The sequence below is a fragment of the Neolamprologus brichardi genome, chromosome 7 (assembly GCF_056152115.1).
Source record: "Neolamprologus brichardi isolate AB-2024 chromosome 7, ASM5615211v1, whole genome shotgun sequence".
Classification (NCBI taxonomy): domain Eukaryota; kingdom Metazoa; phylum Chordata; class Actinopteri; order Cichliformes; family Cichlidae; genus Neolamprologus; species Neolamprologus brichardi.
The window spans coordinates 66230608-66248651 of NC_142110.1; the positions used below are offsets into that span (position 1 = coordinate 66230608).

Consider the following 18044-nt stretch of genomic DNA (forward strand, 5'->3'; position numbering starts at 1 on the left):
TGTGCACTCAGTTTGCAGTGTTGTGCATCACTGAGTCAAAGACAAAACATCCAACGACAGCAGGGGTAGGAAATTAAATACATTTATTACAAAAAGTCGAGGAGCAGGAAGTTGCTAAAAGTGAACATCAGTACAGATGGAAACAGGAAGTTACACTAATGAAAAAGGTTTACGCAGCTTTTACCCTTTGAATTTTATAAAGTTATACAAATGTACAATAACAAAGCAGGATGAAACTTACAAATTTAATGAGAAAAGGGTTTTTTCAATTCAATGAGCAACGCCAGAAATTCCATAAAAAGTGCTAACATCCCAGAACAGCTACAAGAGCAGCGAGCAGCTCTTTAGGAGGACTCGAACATCTTCTTCCTGTCAGCCTTGTCCTCAATGTTCTTACGCCAGTCGCCCACCGCCTCTGCAGGCTGCAGGAAAAACAGTGACAGTCAGAGACAGTCAAGACTTTCTAGCCTCCTAAATGAATCTTAAATTCAAATATTAAATGCAAACACTCACCTCCTCTTTCACCTCCTTCTTGACCTGCTTCAGGTTGGCCCTGAGCTCCAGGTTAACTGTGTGTTTGGAGCCCAGCAGAGCTTTCAGCATGGAATCGGCGGACATGCGCACTTTCTTCAGAGCGGGCTTCTTCACTCCAGCCAGGTCGACCACTTTGATTTTCAGGTCATCGATCTACGAGCGACCAAGCAGTTCAAAGGTGAAACCAAGTCGAAAGCAGAGCAGTGCGGACGCATTTAAACCAGCGGCGAAACGCTGAAAACGCTTTACATTTTGCATGCACCCTACATCGGCGTTTTATCTGTAATGTGAGTTTATCACATTAGCAGTGCAGGAGGGGCTCTGCTTATGAAAACTAAACTGCTACTGCTACTCAGTCAATGATCCAGAATGTCTGATTTATTTATTGATTTATTTTAATTTGCTGATTACACAAATATCTCCAGCTCTGTGAAGAATTTACAACAACTTTTGAACCTGATCAACTTGATTAAAAAAAGCTTAACATAAATTAATTATCACTAAATTTGGAAAAACAGACAATTCAAAGTATTATGTATAAAATAAATCAAATTTAGATACTTAAATAAAATGTTAAGATAGAGTGAAATTAAATTCCTGGGTGTGACGATAAATGACTAAATTTTCTGGAAATTTAACATACAATGTATTTTGTTGTTACTTTATTATTAGGGGTGCAACGATACTCGTATCGATATTGAACCGTTCGATACAGTACTTTCGGTTCGGTACGCATATGTATCGAACAATACAAAATTTTTAATTTATTTTATCAACTTTTTATCTGACGATGCTGTCTGTGTTGAGCGCTCAGTGGATCTGCGCTCGACAGTGCAGCCTAGGCGGAGTAGTCGAACACAGATTCACTGAGCGCAGGACAAGCTAGCGAGACAGAAGCTAAGCTCTCGTTGCTACATGGCAAATTGAACCTCCCCCACCCTCATTCAGATCTGGCGTTTGGATCTATTTTGGTTTTCATGTGACGTATGACCCTGAAGGTAAGCGCGTCATGGACTAAAGTAAAACAGTATGTTGGATGTGTCACGAAATGCTCAATTACATTGTTGGGAACTAGTGCGTTAGCGCAGTTAGCTCGTTAATGGACGCCGTCCAGCCCCACGCACGGGGCGATCCGCCGTAGCTGTTAACGGAGATTTGCCGTGTTGTGGCGTTAACGTCATTTCAGATTAACGCTGACAGCACTAGTGGGAACACAACGAATATGACTGCACATTTACGCTGACATCATCCTAGTGCAAAGACAAGTGGAAGCAGACAAAAACAACAAGCACGCATGCTACAAACTTTACCCGAGTCATTTAGACAGCCGTTAGCACATGATTCTCCTTATGGGGACCTGATATGTTTAATATGCTGCTGAGAATATAGCCCAGAAGAAGCGTATAGTAGAGCTTTTATTTTGGAAAGAGACATTTCTCTGTAATAAACTCTCTTTTCCAAAGATGAGTGATTCCTCAATCAGATAGAATTTTTTTATTACTTTGTTGTTTCAGCAACATTAAATTTAAAAACTGTATTTTTGAGTTAAAATATATATTTATAATTTTAATAAATTACAAATTAAAAAGGCATGAACATTTTTTTTGTATCGAAAAAATATCGAACCGTGACACCAAAGTATCGAACCGAACCGTGAATTTTGTGTATCGTTGCACCCCTATTTATTATCCATATTTAAATGTTAAAAATAAAACAGTCTAATCAATAATCAGTATTAATGAGAAAAAGATTATCTCTCAAACGCTGCTTCGCTCATAAAGTGGACGTGTCAGGAAATATCAAGAATAAAGAATAAAGCAGACATCAAGAGAAAGGATTTGTGCTCATCCAGATAACTTCAGGGTTTAACCTCGGTGTTCAGTATTACTTTCACTTCTTCCTGGGGAACATCACCATGGTAACTTAAACTGCAGACCTAACCTGCTCTGTAGGAGGTAATGTTCTAGATTTGAGACTAATAGGTACGGTTAGGTAAATAACCACAGATGTTTGAAATTGCAAGAATATTGGTCTAATGTGTTATCTGAAATGGAGAAGATTTCCGGTTGTGAATTGGAGATGGTGTCATGGTCCCTGTGCCACACCAGCTGATCCTGTATTAGGCAGCATGTTTTCTCTCTCTCTCTCTCTCTCACCTGCCGGGGCGGTGCTCATTATGGGCTCCCGCCCCTGGCCCACGCACCTGCTGCCTATCGGGATGATCACAAGGCCGATTTAAGATGGCAGCACTGTGGTCGTGTCCAAATTCATGGGCTGCATCCTCCTGAGGCCGCATTTGTAGACCGATTACGTCACAGCGACACACCGAAGGCTGTCCAAATTCGTAGACTCCTCCGAATGCAGCCGACAAATGCGTCCTCCTTTTCCCCGAATTTGAAGGATGGGTCGGGTGTGTCCTTCGTGGCCCACCATATCCCAGAATTCATAGCGCGGCCCAGCCAAGCTCCAGTTTCTGGCAATGGCGGCCGCTACTAAGTTTTAAAATTACTCTTATTAATCTTTCTGGGCCACAAAATAAACTTTAAACATATTTTCAGGCGAGAATGTGGGTTAGCTCGTTGATAATTAAAAATGAACACAAAAAACGGAGAAAGATTTCGGGTCCATTTTCGATTTTCGTGCCGTGGCGCTGACAACCGGAAATACTCTGAATTAAGGGCGGGAGTAGATCGAGAAGGCTAGACCGTCCAATTCCATAGCCGTTTACTTCCGGCCTACCCGACCTCCTGAGGACCCGGCCCACGTAGACTGCGAAGGCCGGGTCCTCAGGAGGATGCAGCCCATGAATTTGGACACGACAAGAGTCACTCGTCGCTGGATCGTTGCGCTATCAGCGTCAGTCTCTCAACCATTAGTGAGTTAAACTAAAGTTGTTTCCGTCTGTTCGTCATTAACCCCGTCTCTGTGTGCAGATCTACCCCGGACCTTTCCCTGCCTGCCTGTTTCCGTGTGGATGAGTGACTGGATTTGTGTTTCCCCAGTGTGGGGAGTGAAGAGAGAGAGCCTTTGGAGTGCGTCTGATTCCCGTCTTTCCTCTCACATACCCCAGAACCCTGGACCCCCCTCCCCTCCCTCCAGCACGTTGTAAATAGTATCACCAGGTCTCGTTGTGTAAATAAACTGAATAAAGATTCCCGGTCTGCGCCTGAGTCCATTAACTAAAACGTGACAGATGGACCCTCTGTCTCTCATACTGGGCCTGCCCAGCCGGAGATTGATATCCAAGAATAATAGGAGATTGTACTGTGTTCTCACATACTACTCCAATGGATTTATGAAAAAGCACCAACTATTACAGGTTGGCAAAGAGTAGTGTTGGATCTAGTGCCATTGGAATATCTTACATGTGTACTGCACTCAAAAACAGATCAATTCTTTAAGGTGTGGGAACCATACTTGAATTATGTGGAACCTGATGTTTCTAATATTATGTTACAAGGATTCTCTTAAATGTTCAAACTGCAACGTACTACTGGGACCACAGGTATTGTACTGTATTGTATTCTCTCTTTATTTATTTATTTATTTTTTAGATGGAACTGAGCTGGTGTTCTGTGCTCAGTTATCAGTCTGTTTGCTTTTGTTTGTTTTTCATTTATTTATTTATTCTTGGTTCTGAATTGTACACTTTATTATGTTATGTAATTATGTACTATTTGTGAAAACAGAAAAACTAATAAAATATATATATATAAAAAAAGAATAATAACCACAGATCAGTCAATTCTAAGGAAAATAACATGATTTCTGAAAGACCCTTGAAATATGGAAAGAAATATGGATTCTCATGTGCAACAATTTATGATACTAATATGGGACATCATTTATATTTGTTGAAATTATATCAAATTTGTATGTAGATCAATTTGTTCTTTATATGTCGTCTCTATTGACTCCCAGAACATTAAACAGCTGCAGCTGAACAGATATAAACTTAAATTGTCTTTAAGACTCAGCTTCAAATAGGCTTTTAATACAGTAGCCCAACTCCAATCTTACCAACCTGATTATTACAGTGAACCTTTGTACTTGATGCTTTAACTCTTGTGCAAATCTTGTGCAAGAAAGAAGGAGAAAGAACAACCTGCCTTCCTGTTTTGTTTACAACTATATCACACTGAGTGATTTCAAGATTAACACGTTCTGTGGATGTGAAAAGCTGCCAGTCTGTTCTGCACAGCAGGTGGAAGTGTACCTCTTTATCAGTCTTGCCCACTTTCATCTCCAGGTCGTACCTCTCTTCATCAAGTTTGTCGATAAGGGCGCTCAACTTTTTGCAGGTTTCCTGAGTGAACAGACACATCCAATGTTTTGTTACTCAGGACTCATCTTTAGTGATGATATTATAGTTACAAATATCCTCACTAAATGAATATTATAAATAAGAGCTGACAATTCGGAAATCCTCAAAATAAAAGAACCATCGTCTGCGTGAAATAATGATAAAGGGAAAATAAAGAAGGATATTCAGAATGATTTCCATTCAGCAGCTTTCAGTTGAGCTTCGACTCTCACCATGAGAGTTGCCTGGTCTCCACTCATGGCAGGAGGGGGGCAATTCTCTGCCATGTAGGTCTGCTTAGAGGCTGCAATTTCCTGTTTCTCCTTTTCAATCCAGTTCGCCGCGATCTGCAGCATCAAACTCTGCAGGACAAAAAAAAAAATGTTCAGCAGAAACACCTTTGGCTGTATAGAGGTCTATGGGAAATTAGTCTTTGAGTCAGTTGACCTGTGACCTCAGAAAACACTTTGCTGTTGAGTTTATGGTTTATCTGTTACTTTTAACACTTGGAATATAGCACGAAGTTCATTTTGTCAATTTTGTCATTTTGTCAATCGTCATCAGTATGTAGAAAGATAATAAAGTAGGGTTGGGTTCATGATAAATTGGCCTATATTTGCCAGTATATGAGTATGTATGTATAATGACGGATAAATGAAAATTAAAAAATAAAATAACAAAGAGACAGGACACAAAAAACTATGCAAACAATGTTGCATAGTCTGTCCACCAGAGGGCGCTGTGTAATTAAATGTTGACAACAGGTGCTTGGAAGACCAGAAACCCCACCAGCTGATCTGAGCTGAGTCGGGGAGCGCACAAAGGACTGATCTACAACTTGCTGTGACAATAAAGAAAGATTACTTTTCAGCTGCATGGTCATATTATCTCATAAATAACTACACATAAGCATTAGGTAACCCCATTTGCTTAATGTGGTTGACGTTAGAGTATCAACATCCATCTTTTATTTACAGTCGATACAGAGAACTTGCCAACTTTCTTTTTAAAGTAATAAAACAGTTCAAAGCTCAGCAAGACTGCAGACGACATACCTTCAGATGATGCCTGCGGCTTGAAGTCATCTTTTTTCTGTGAGGAGTGAACACAACAGTCTCTGTCACAGCTGTAACAGCAGTAATTCAAACAGCTGTACAAACACAGCTAGAAAGAAACTGACATGAAGTTTTTAAAGTTTTCCCTCCTTATTTTCTTCTTTGCACTTTCATTTCTGATCATTTTCTTTCTTTCTTTAGTCTGTTTGATCTTTCCTCATTCCTGTACCCTGTTTTAGTAATTCCTCTAATTTTCTCCTTTATTTATTTCCTTCTTTCTGCTCTTTCCTGTATTTTCCTTTTCATTCTCTCCTCATTTTGTTCTCTTTTCTGCTTTTGTTATTTCTTCTTTTTAAATTCCTCCCTTTTTTCTAAATCCTCTTCTTTTTTGTCAATTTTTGCCTTCCATCCTCCTTTTTCTTCTTTTGCCGTCTCCTTCCTTCTTTTCCTGTATTAACGTTTACTTCCTACGTAAGATCCATAGTAATCTTATGTTCCTAACTTCAAGTCTTAACTCAGCATTTTCATTTGATCCAGTGAAGTCCAGTAAAATACTTGCTCCACTAAAATCACTGATATATGATGAAGAGACACTTACTCAGACATGTTTACGGTTTCTGTTCTTCACGATCTGTTTGGAGAAAGAAACAGAAGAAAAACTCATCAGGATGGAAACATATGAGACACCTCATTTGTATGAAATGTGATCTATTCAGCCAGTTGATGAGCAGCTGAGTGATGACAGAGCTAACTTTGGGGTTGGGGTCAAATGTGGCCACTGACGCCTGCGATAAGCTCCTTTACGGGGTTCATAACTAAATATCCTTGGGGAGTTAACACTTCAATTCCTTTCCCAGAGAATCTGTCTAACAGAATTTGCTGCGGCAGCAGCTTCGCAGCCAACACCAGCGGGTAAACACACCCCAAAAACAAGGCAGCCGGTCCCAGAGTCAAGTTTCAGAAGATATATTTAATGAGAATAACACACAGGTTTAGTTTTCCAGCTGAAATATGACACAAAGAAGCTAATTTAAGGCAAGAAGGTTTATAGTTTTAGGCTATAAAACTTCTAAAACTGTAAAACAAAAAGAAGAACTTTTATATTTGTGTCCACAAATCAAACTGTAAAACACTCAGAATCAGCTCCATGCTTTACCAATCAATATACTTAAAAAAAGTAACAAATAATTACATTTTGTGATGCTTATAGCAGAGTGACTTCACAGCTTGAGAAATGTTTAACAGTGAAGCATAAATTCCCTAAACAGTCAAAAAGATTTTATATGATAAAAAACAAAAAAAGGAAACTAATATCCATCATAACACCTCATTTTTTCCATGTTTTTTCCTTCCTTCCTTCAGGACATGTAGGAACACCCAGACACAGAGCTCAGGTTTAAAAAACTTTCAAGTCAAGTATAAAGGAAAAACTTAGCCATGAAAAGTAACTCCGTGAGTTTTTGTATTTTTGTCCCGTCTGTAGCTCCACATGCAAAGATCCTGATCTTTAAAACTCAGTCAAACAACAAAATACAATAAAATGTACTTTGATTTTACTTTTAATGCTTCATAAATTGTTTTTACAGAGAAACATACAGAAAAAGAACAGATATTCCCAAACATAAATCTGTAAGACGCTGATTATTTTAGGAAAGAAAAGTTAAACTAACCTTGAAATCAGTAGAAATATCCCAGCTTTGTTTTTGCTTTCTAAACATCTAAAAAAATAAACCTAAAAATAAAACAAACCATCTAAATTTTATCAAAACTTTCCAAAACTGCCAAATGTTCCCAAAATGTAGAAATCGTCATAGAAAGTCAAAATCACATGAGAGCATCGTTCAGTCTCTGCAGCGCTGCTCAAACACACAACGCTCAGATCGCCCTGGTTCATGTTTCCCTTCGGTTATTAACAAACCCCAGAGGTCAGGACTTTCATCACCTTAACGCTTTCCCCCAAAAGATTCCACATAGCAGTGGTTTCATATCCGTTTACCAGCTCTGTACAGACATGCAGAGAGAGGAGGAGGAGGAGGAGGAGGAAGATAGGGAAACTGGTCTCACCTACGACGAGACGGAAAGTCCAGGAGGAGGTCAGCAGTGGCCAGTAGCAGTGGGAAGAAATCATCCCAGGGGTGTATATATATGAGGTATCAGATATGGATATGGTGCTCCTGTTTATGGAAATGCAGAATCCTCAGACCAATCGGCCAGCAAGATCCGGAAATATCATCAACCCCTTCCAACTTCACCCCATAAATCAGGAGGAGGATAAATGAGGAGGAGCCTGATTTCATTTTAGGACTTTGCTGGGTGCCACCGGGATGCTATAAAAGGGAGGAAGAGAAGGATGATGATGATTCACATTTGATATGAAACTATCAGAGTCCAAATAGTTCACTGGGTGATCATGGGACTGCTGGAAATAGAGGGACAGTAAAAACATGTTTGGCTTGTTATTGAGCTCAAGATGCTCAAATCCAAAAAGTTGGTAAGAAGTTGTGACAAAACAAACTTTTCAGGCTGGTTTTCACTTTTGAGTCATTAATTAAAGGATTTTTCTCTTTTTTACATCACTACAAATTCTTAAAGGTTTACAGGTCCAACATGATTGCTTAAATGTGTCAAAGCTCTCAGGATTCAAGGAGAAAGATCTAAAAATGCATTGAATTCATTCTTGTGAGTAATTTACATCAAAATGTAACTGTATCTATATCTATGCAATAGTCAAGAAGTCACTTTGTCTTCTGGAGTCCTAAAGTGTCAGACCTGTGTGTGCCAACATTGGAAACATGAGCATTTTATCACTAATTAGAAGGAACATTTCTCACAAAGCACACAACCTTTGAAGCTGGCATGAACTTAAATCCCAGCATCTCCTTGTTGTCACCTTCATCTCCACAGCTGCCTGACTCGTCTGGACGCAGGACGGGGCTAAAGCCTGGTTTTCCCGGTAATGACACAAAATAAACAATTCAATTTGATCCTCAATGGACCAAAATAAAGATGCAAACATTGCTAATGTGGGATGATATCTCTTGTTTGAGCTTACCTGCATGTAACGTCCGAAGATGGATCACATGAAACCAATTCCTAAAAGCCAGAAGGGATTTGATTTAGTCTAAAAACTAAGTTTCTAATGGATAATTTAACTTGAACACATCTGATCTGGGATTCTACCGGCGATCAATCTGAACGCTGCGATGAATGAAGAGCGCCGGACCGAGCGGAGTTCAGGAGGTGGCTTCAAATAATCAAACAAACTTTGATATAACTTTTAAACATTGCTCCAAACAAAGTGCTTAACAAGCTCACATTTCTGCAGACTATAAATACCACATTAATGACTCGCTGGCCTGCTTACTGTTTCATATTGGACCTCTTGTCTGAGCTATGGAAAGGCTTCCAGATCTTTCTCTGGCTGCAGAAGGGCCACGCGGATCAAGTTACGTGTCTTAGATTGAGGTGGAGGTTGTTTTTTTTTCTTGGATGACATAAAATCGCATCAAAGCATTTTAGCTTCGCTATTTTTGACCATTTACAAACGATGGACACAGCTGCCAGGAGGGGAAGCTTTAAGCTGAGCATTTTCACCATCACTGGAGACATAAACGATGCTGGTGGGACATAGCAAACAAATCATTCTCCAGTTTCAGTGCTTTGGTGCATTCTTAGATGGCTCTCTTTTTTGACCTAGAAACTGATATGTTAGACAGTTTGTGCTTTTCCCTTTCTTTCCCCTCTTATCTGACCATAAAGTTGGTTGAATATAATTTATTCTGTTTATTTATTTATTTCAGCTTCTGTCATTTCTTTAAGTTGTCTTCAGGAATATTCTCCAGACTTCTAGAAGGACATTCAAGGCTCTTTTCTTTGGATGTTTCTGCCTTCTGCTCTGTGCTGTCAGGATGCTCCTGCTGCTTTGATGAGCAGTTAAAAAACTAAAAGGCCAGATGACTTTCTCAGTTACTGTGTCAGGTCTTTGCCATGTATGTATTTTTCCTGTTTCTTAAGGACATGATTTTCCAGTGCTGTCCATCGGCAGTAGATAGTTTTCTAGATCTAACTTCTTCTGTCCTCCACTTCCTCATTTTTTAAGGGCACACAGCGCTCCATACTGAGATTTGCCCATTTTTACTTGCTTCCACAGCCAGCATGCACCTCTCTTGTTTAGCCTGGTTAAATCTCAGTACTTAATCACTACTTTGCTTTGGTTTAGGAGCAGTTGGAATCACGCAGTGGTAAATGAAACGTGTACTTTACGTCACATGTACAGACATATATGTGGAAAAAAACAATACAGCATTCTCTGATTGTAGTTTTAGAGTTTTAATAAATATTGTAAATTAACAAAATAATTAGTAACTGAAGCTCTAAAATGTAGTGGAGCTGTAAGACTGACCAAATTCTACAAAGAGCCTTTTAGGAAATCAAATAAAAGCATAAAAAAAACCTGACTTGCTTTGTTTGTTAAATTTTCACCTCAGGCCCACGAACGAATGTAAAGAGTCTGCAGAGCCAAAAGCGTTCAGCAGATCAGACTATAGTCTTATAAGCTGACGGCTGAGGTGGAAGGTGCTGACGGGTCTGAGTGACGCACAGATGATGAAGAGTCATGCTGGGAATGCAGCATTAAGGGGCAACGTTTGGGCTCAGGTTTACAGTCCCGTCACAGAGTCCAGTAGGTGTTTTCTGTGAAAACGCACGACCTACAACTCGAGGAACGCTCCATACCTCCGGTGCGACTTTAGAAACTCAAGCGAAGCGTGCTGCCTTTCCTCACTATGTGAAAGTATTAATAACTATATGTTTATGTTTACGCGCAGTTTGATACATGCTCCTGATGCTTGTAGTAGTTTGCTCAGAGTCAACCACCATCTGTGTTCATGTGGCCTCCTGCAGGGATGGTTTGCAGTTAGATTTACTGCCTGTCACTAAGGCGTCCCAGTGTTAAAATACCATCTATCTAAAGGCATCTCGCAACCAGAGAAAACTGCTGACAGCGATAACATTTGGAAAGTGTGAATAGTTTATTATGCTTTGTTTGTTTCTACTTCAATCTTACAAGTTAGATTTACTAAATCACAGATTTAAATCTAGATCTAAATCACGGATTGGGCAAAACAGATGTAACAATTTTTCATGAGATATATACAAAAAATTGTTTTATTAATACACATAAGCCAAAGCAGATGCCAGGTCATCTTCTTCAGCATATAACTGCAGTGTGTTAGCTGCACACTAAAAAGCCTTGTCCCAATGGGAAGAGAAACCAAACCAAAAAATAAAATAAATAAATAAAATTGGTGCTAAAAATGCTTTTTTAAATCAGTTTCTTTCTTTAGAATAACTTTAGACTTTCAGGCTCAGGCAGGTGATGCTTGGTTTCCTGTGGCAGTGATGAGAGAGATGGACTGCTCACACCCCTATAAGGAGACAAGCCCAATGCTTAGGCTGGACCGGAAAACTCACTCAGCAGGTGTGTTTGGTCTGGTGTCATTTTCCTTCAACTCGCTCACCTCCAGCCTGACCTCCTTTTAAACCGCCTTTCTCTCCCTTCAGATTGGACATGTCGGTCCGTGCCGGCAGGATAAAGGACCAGACACAAAGTACAGAACAAGTGCTGCCAAAAACTCGCCAACACTGGGAGGTAAAAACAACTCCACCTCACTGATAAAACCACACAATCCTAAAGGTAAATGAGCTTTCTGGGTATACGGTCATGGGCATGTGGTCACCCAACAGTGTGCAAGATGCTCTGGTGATAACGCACCGAGGAGCATTTCTCACTTTTGACTGTAATTTAAAATTGCCACCTGATAAGTGCAAAGTAACACTTTAGCACCACGGCTTGTCACGGTAATTTTTGGAGGAGCTGAAGTATGTGACATTGAGAGCAGCTGATTTCACTAATTAACACGTTTGATTCAGAGAGGAAGAGCTAATCGGTGCGATCGGCTGCTGCTGCGTTGGACTGGAACTCAAACCTGCATTACGCTCCACAGATACTGTGTTACTAAAACTGTGATTTTTTTGCGAGAATGTCTCATGACAGTGACGTAAGCGAGTGCGACGTTCGTGACAACAGCTGTGTGCAGATCAACAATGGATCATATATCGAGTGCAGAGAGAGTATGAGCGTGCAGCGTTTAAAGCGTGGAAGTACTGACCTTACTTTGAGTTTGATTCCATAAAAAGTGACAAAAACATTAGTGTCCGTTGTGCGTGGGAAGAAAACTTCTTTTTACAGAGAAAAAAACCCCTAAACTTCCAAACAAGCACCGAGTAGCTACGACGTAATGGGAAACTCACAGAGAAACTCGCGGATTCTTCCACTGACCGCTGCACACCTGCACCAGGGTAACCCTCCGCCTACCCCACTCCTGCTTTACAGGTGAAAATAGAGCAACAGGACCGCTAGTCTTTGACTTTATTTATTTTCTGCTGTGTTTTACTTGCATCTATTTGAAAGACTGAGTGTAAACACACAAAATATTTTATTTTATGTGCTGGAATGTGCAGAAAATAGGTTTAAATGTTAAACAAATTTCTTCAAGTCAGAGAATGTTGCATATAATTAATTTTTTGCTTGATGCATAAAGTTAAAAGATTAAAACTAATAAAACAAGTTTTAAAAAGAGACTTTTCCATTTGATTACATTTTGTATGATGATTATGCAGAAAAAGTAGAATTGGGCTGAAAGATCTATCACTTTATCACCTATTCAGGTTGTAAATCGTGTTTTTAAAAAGTAACTAAGTAATTAATTACTTTTGAAAATAAGTAATCAGTAAAGTAACGGGATTACTTTTTGGGGGAAGTAATCAGTAATTAGTTACTGATTACTTTTTTCAAGTAACTTGACCAACACTGGTATTCATCGGCCATCTAGTGGACATAGTTTATAATCTTCCAAATGCACACAGAGTGGGCCAGTCCAAAACAAGGATGACATATAGTATTTCACATTAATGACAATATTGAAGCTCATTCTAAACCTGTGGAGAAACTAGCACAGGTAAAAATAAAGGAGGGCCTTTGTTTTTACTTGATTCTTATTCTCATACTTAAAAAGACACATGAAATGCCAATAAGTGCTTAAATTATATGGAAATTTGCAGAAACAGATGAATGTTGTCTTTTGCAACACTAGTGCCTCAAGAGAGGCATTTTAAAGATGGACAAAAGTTACATTCCTGCGTTTTAATCATGGATCGAACCACGGCAGGTTTCAGTCATCTTTGGGGGAGAGTTGGACTTCATCCATCTTTTACATACAGAGAGATCACAGACTGCAGCCTCCCATAAATTAGCATTGGACACTACTGAACCTTGTTTTTTAATGACACTACAATTAATAGCTGTTATTCCCCTCTTGTTACAATATATACATGCATACAATCCATATCATCTCCATTGGATTCTACCAACGCTGAACATGAATGACAATCTTTCATCAAGACAGTGACTGTTATGTTAAAACAAGCCCTCAGATTCTCATCCATCTCTTACCTCTAAGTCCTGAAGACACTTATTCATGTTCAGGCCTCTGAGTATGACAGAGATTATGGTTCCCTTCCTGAAGGTGAGAAGAAGGATGTACTGTGAGCAGCACTTTTCTATGGGTTACTGCAGGTCAGCATGGAGGAGACTGTAAACGCTCCTCTCCTTGTCTGTTCTCTCATTTCTAATTCTGGCTGGTGTGAATCTAAGTGGAGAGGCAGCTGTTATCTGAGGATATGATGCAGCCGTCAGCAGAGGTCAAATATAACCTGCGGTAACACTGAGCAGTGTGATGCCAAATGCACAAGACATTGTCGACGCGTCAAGTGGAGGAGAAAAGTGGACTAATAAAATCCAATCTCCAAGTGTACCCGTGAAACAAAACGATTTTCTGACAGGAGAAACCTACACAGTGGTGTGAAAGAGAAATTTTCCACAGGATTCTTTTTAGTCCTGTGAAAAACTAAATCCACCCTTACTCCTTCATTAGGAAATAAGAGAGTACTTATCAGCCAGGTGCTGCTAGTTAAATGCACGTGATTAACTGATCATCACCAACTATCTGCACCTCTGCAAAAGCAGAAGTTTGGCAGTTTGCAGGTGTGGAGCTTTCAGGTGTGTGTTAACACAGTAACACAATCATGTCAGGAGTGGACATGCCAGCAAATTCACCTCAAGGTCAGAAACTGTGAAACCAGCTCAGTCTCTGCAGGCTTCAGTTAACATGTTAAATGTCAAAGTTTATGCTTGTTTGGAAAGGTTGCTGGGAGGAAGCCTCTTCTCTCGAAAAAGACTCAAGACTTCTGGAGCAAAACAGGACCAAAGTGGAGATGCTTGGTCATAAAGCATAGCAGCACATTTGGAGAAAACCAAACACAGCATATCAACTATTCACACAGAGGGGGACAGTGTTGGGAAGGTTACTTTTAAAATGTATTCCATTACAGAATACATGCCCCAAAATGTATTCTGTAACGTATTCCTACATACTGAGTATGTGCAGTAATCCCTGTCAGCCAAACGCTCATCATTACAAACTTATTACAATTTTTTTTTTAAAAAACCTGACTGTTGTTTTGGAATAAATCACATTTTCTTCAGTTAAACACACACTATGTCCATAAGCAGTGTTGGGAAGGTTACTTTTAAAATGTATTCCATTACAGAATACAGAATACATGTCCCAAAATGTATTCTGTAACGTATTCTGTTACGTTACTCAATGAGAGTAAAGTATTCTGAATACTTTGGATTACTTAATATATTATCATGCTGTTTACAACTACATGAATGTACTATTGCTGTGATTTATTACTGTTACTGAAGGTCCGCGGCTCCGAACCGTAGTAAAGGGACCTCTGACTAATACGGTGGGTTCTGTGTCGGGCTCGTAGCTGAAAACTAGCTTTACTTTGTTGTCTGGGTCAACTTTGCTAGCAGAGACAGAGAGAGGCGTTGAAAGGCTGCTCCAACAGAACTTATTGTTTCGGAGGAAAACACGAACACGGTGTACAGTCGAGTCTTAATAGCTTACTTACAGCTGGGCTCGTCAGGCTCTCTTCTTGGCTGCAGTGGTTATTATTATATTTACATGCTTCCAGCTCCCGTTTTTGCTCGATGACAGCTCGTACTTTTCCTTTTTCTCCCTCCCTCGCTCACAGACACATAACGTGTATGGCAGTCCATTCTCCCTGCAGCACGGACTACACTGCCCATGATGCTACATTCTTTAGAGCTATACCTGTAGCATTCTGCCTGTTAGCTTAGCACAACGACAACAACAGGCGCTCTCTCACCCAGGAAACAGGCAGAGAGAGAGAGCGTCACCCTGTAACCATGGCAACCGTAACGCTGCCGCCTGGAACTACAGAACGTAGCTGTCAAACAAAACCCAAACAGGCCTGACCCGCCACAATATGAAACAGGGAAGCACCGCCGTGTAATCCATTTATTTCAACAAAGTAACTGTATTCTAAATACCACCTTTTTAAACTGTAACTGTAACGGAATACAGTTACTCATATTTTGTATTTTAAATACGTAACGGCGGTACATGTATTCCGTTACTCCCCAACACTGGAGGGGGATTTATGTTTGTCTACCTTTTTACACTGTAAAGACCAGTGGGCCAAACTTTCCCCACAATAATGTGAAAGACTGAGAATATGGCTAAAATAACAAGGAGTCCAATGCATTATTAGTTGTGTCTAAATAAAAGCTTTCTGGAGGGAGTGAATCAAGCATTTTTCAATGAACTGGTGACTCTGAAGCTTTCTTTCTTTCTGTCTTTTTCCTAATTGCTCCATCGAAGGAGTAAAATTATTGCAGTTTTCATACATGGGGGCTTCTGCTCTGTGCTCATACTGTAAGTATCACAGTGTTTTGAGTGACAGACATGAGAGGATGGATTTAAGGTGTGAAATCTGGTTACGATTTAACAAAATGCCACACGTGCACCTCCAGGTTTCAGCTAAAAGTTGAAACCAGTACTCCCAGTGGCATCTGCATGAATAACCTTTCATTTGTTTATTTTACTGCCATCAAACTACATGAAGACTTTTAAATTTATGGATATTTTTGACTTCAGCGTACCTTTGCGGAAAAGCATGCTGTGTCACATCTAAGTGATCGAATCTGCAAAGAAAGGAAAGAAAATCAAGTGATTTGGGGAAAAAAGCTTAAAATCTAAAAATAGTCAAATGTGATTTAAACGCTCACCTTTTCTGCTCTGTGGAAAATAAGCCAGACTTCTTCATTTATGACAAAAACATTTAGGATTCAGGTTTTGGAAGTCAGCTAATTAAATATATTTCAGCCTTTTCCACAAGCAAGCCAACGGCTTTAAGCATCATAATTCAGTGTTGTTTCTTCCATAAATTCAAATTAGGCAACTTTTTATAAAACATCACATTACTATAATTTTTAAAGTGTACAGGTAAAAAAAATAGCTCAGTTAGTATCTTAGTGCAATAAAATAGTTAAATAAAATTAACCTCCAGTGTTTTACAAACTCAGGAAAACTGGGAACAAGATGAAGCTTTTCTAGTTAATGTGACAGCAAAATGACGGTAAAAGTGCATCACATTTTGTTTTAGAAACATGAAGTGATTTAGTCAAAGGAGCTTGGAAAGAAAAGCGTCTGGACTTCTTTAAGTTACTTGAAGACGTTTCACCTTCATCCGAGAAGCTTCTTCAGTTCTAAGGTCAAATGGTGGAGAGTCCCAGATTTAAACCTAGTGGGAGTGTCCCCCCACAGAGGGACAAAAGGACACAGCACAGAAGAGCCACCTCCACAGGACAAGACTCAGCTGTCCATCTGCATCTTAAGGACAATGGTCACTCTTTCGAGGATGCCAATGTTCACATTTTGGACAGAGAGGACAGATGGTTTGAAAGAGGAGTGAAAGAAACATCTATGTCCACTGTGAGCGACCATCTTTGAACAGAGGCGGTGGTTTACGACACCAACTCTCTGCCATCTATAATCCAGTTTTGAGTTCCCTCCCCAGACGCCTTAACGCCCACTCATATCCTGGGCCATCTGACCTCAGGAATTCGCATGATAAGGTGGGGCCAGGTTTCACAATGAACTCACCCGAAACTCTGGCTGATTGGGACCCACACCCAGTTTAACACCTTGGCTCAGGCGATTAGAGGATCATCAGGGGGTCCTTTTGTCCCTCTGTGGGGGGAAACTCCCACTAGGTTTAAATCTGGGACTCTCCACCATTTGACCTTAGAACTGAAGAAGCTTCTCGGATGAAGGTGAAACGTCTTCAAGCAACTTAAAGAAGTCCAGACGCTTTTCTTTCCAAGCTCCTTTGACTACGATGACCTGGATGACTGAGAACCTTCACAGACATGAAGTGATTTAGTACTGTTAAAGTTCTCCAACATAGGAAGCACAATTATTCTTCTACACTGGCCTTGTGCCTTATTTGATCCATTATAGGTTGCCAGGCAAATGCAAGCCTTCTCAAATTAGTTATTTCCTACAGGCTCTATAAGAACTATGGATAAAGACATCGTAATGTTACAAACTGGCACCCAAAGTCCAGTTTTTGATGGCTCGCCCTTAAAATGGTCTTGATAGCAGTCCATAACTTTCATAAAGAGCATAATGTTACTTTAAACATGAGCAACTGAGCCCACAGTCTCATTAGCAAAGGTCTGGAGGGGTTCGCAACCTGTTTAAGGCGCTTCACATGGATTGTAATGGATTGTTACACTTGCAGACAACAATCAACTGTTACATTCACAAAGCAACTAGGCAAAATAATAAATGGATGGCAGACAGAGTAAGAGATGTAACTTTGTAACTTGTTTGGTCTGACAAGTTTCCAGACTAGTTTTAGGTTCTAATGAATGAAACTTTAGGTCTATTTTATAAATTATCTCATTATAAGAGACAGAAAAGATAATTGTCCAGAATATGCTCATTGGCCACGTCAGTGTCAGTTATCAGACTGACAACCGGCTTCCCAACAAGACCACTAAGTGATGTTTTGATATTTACAGTTTATGGTAACAGGTCATGTCAGAGATCTAATGGTTCTCGGACAGCTAAGTGGCACGAAACACTTGACTAGACGTTCTACAATCTACATCAAACAAGGGAGAAGTGAAGGATTGACCAAACGAATGCGTG

At 39.9% G+C, this 18044-nt stretch overlaps 1 protein-coding gene across 2 annotated transcripts; it reads right to left on the reverse strand.

Moving 5' to 3' along the window:
* Positions 1-231: 231 nt before the first annotated feature.
* On the reverse strand, positions 232-8104 carry LOC102783677 (troponin I, fast skeletal muscle-like). 2 transcript variants are annotated; one of them, XM_087844171.1, is made up of 7 exons: positions 7957-8104; positions 6491-6523; positions 5893-5929; positions 5071-5199; positions 4751-4840; positions 514-687; positions 232-422 (listed from the first exon to the last, which is right to left on the reverse strand). In XM_087844171.1, exons 2-7 carry the CDS (start codon positions 6496-6498, stop codon positions 345-347), a joined length of 516 nt encoding a protein of 171 aa, XP_087700297.1. In that variant the 5' UTR covers positions 6499-6523; positions 7957-8104; the 3' UTR covers positions 232-344. The 2 variants fall into 2 exon arrangements, with proteins under 2 accessions (XP_087700297.1, XP_087700298.1); XM_087844172.1 differs by lacking the exon at positions 7957-8104 and adding an exon at positions 7563-7584.
* Between the last annotated feature and the right edge of the window lie 9940 nt (positions 8105-18044).

Coding starts and splice junctions, on each gene's coding strand:
- LOC102783677 (XM_087844171.1), bottom strand. Junction 688..4,750: donor TGGGCAAGACTGATAAAGAG/GTACACTTCCAC, acceptor GGTCGCTCGTAG/ATCGATGACCTGAAAATCAA. Junction 423..513: donor AGAAGGAGGTGAAAGAGGAG/GTGAGTGTTTGC, acceptor TTTTTCCTGCAG/CCTGCAGAGGCGGTGGGCGA.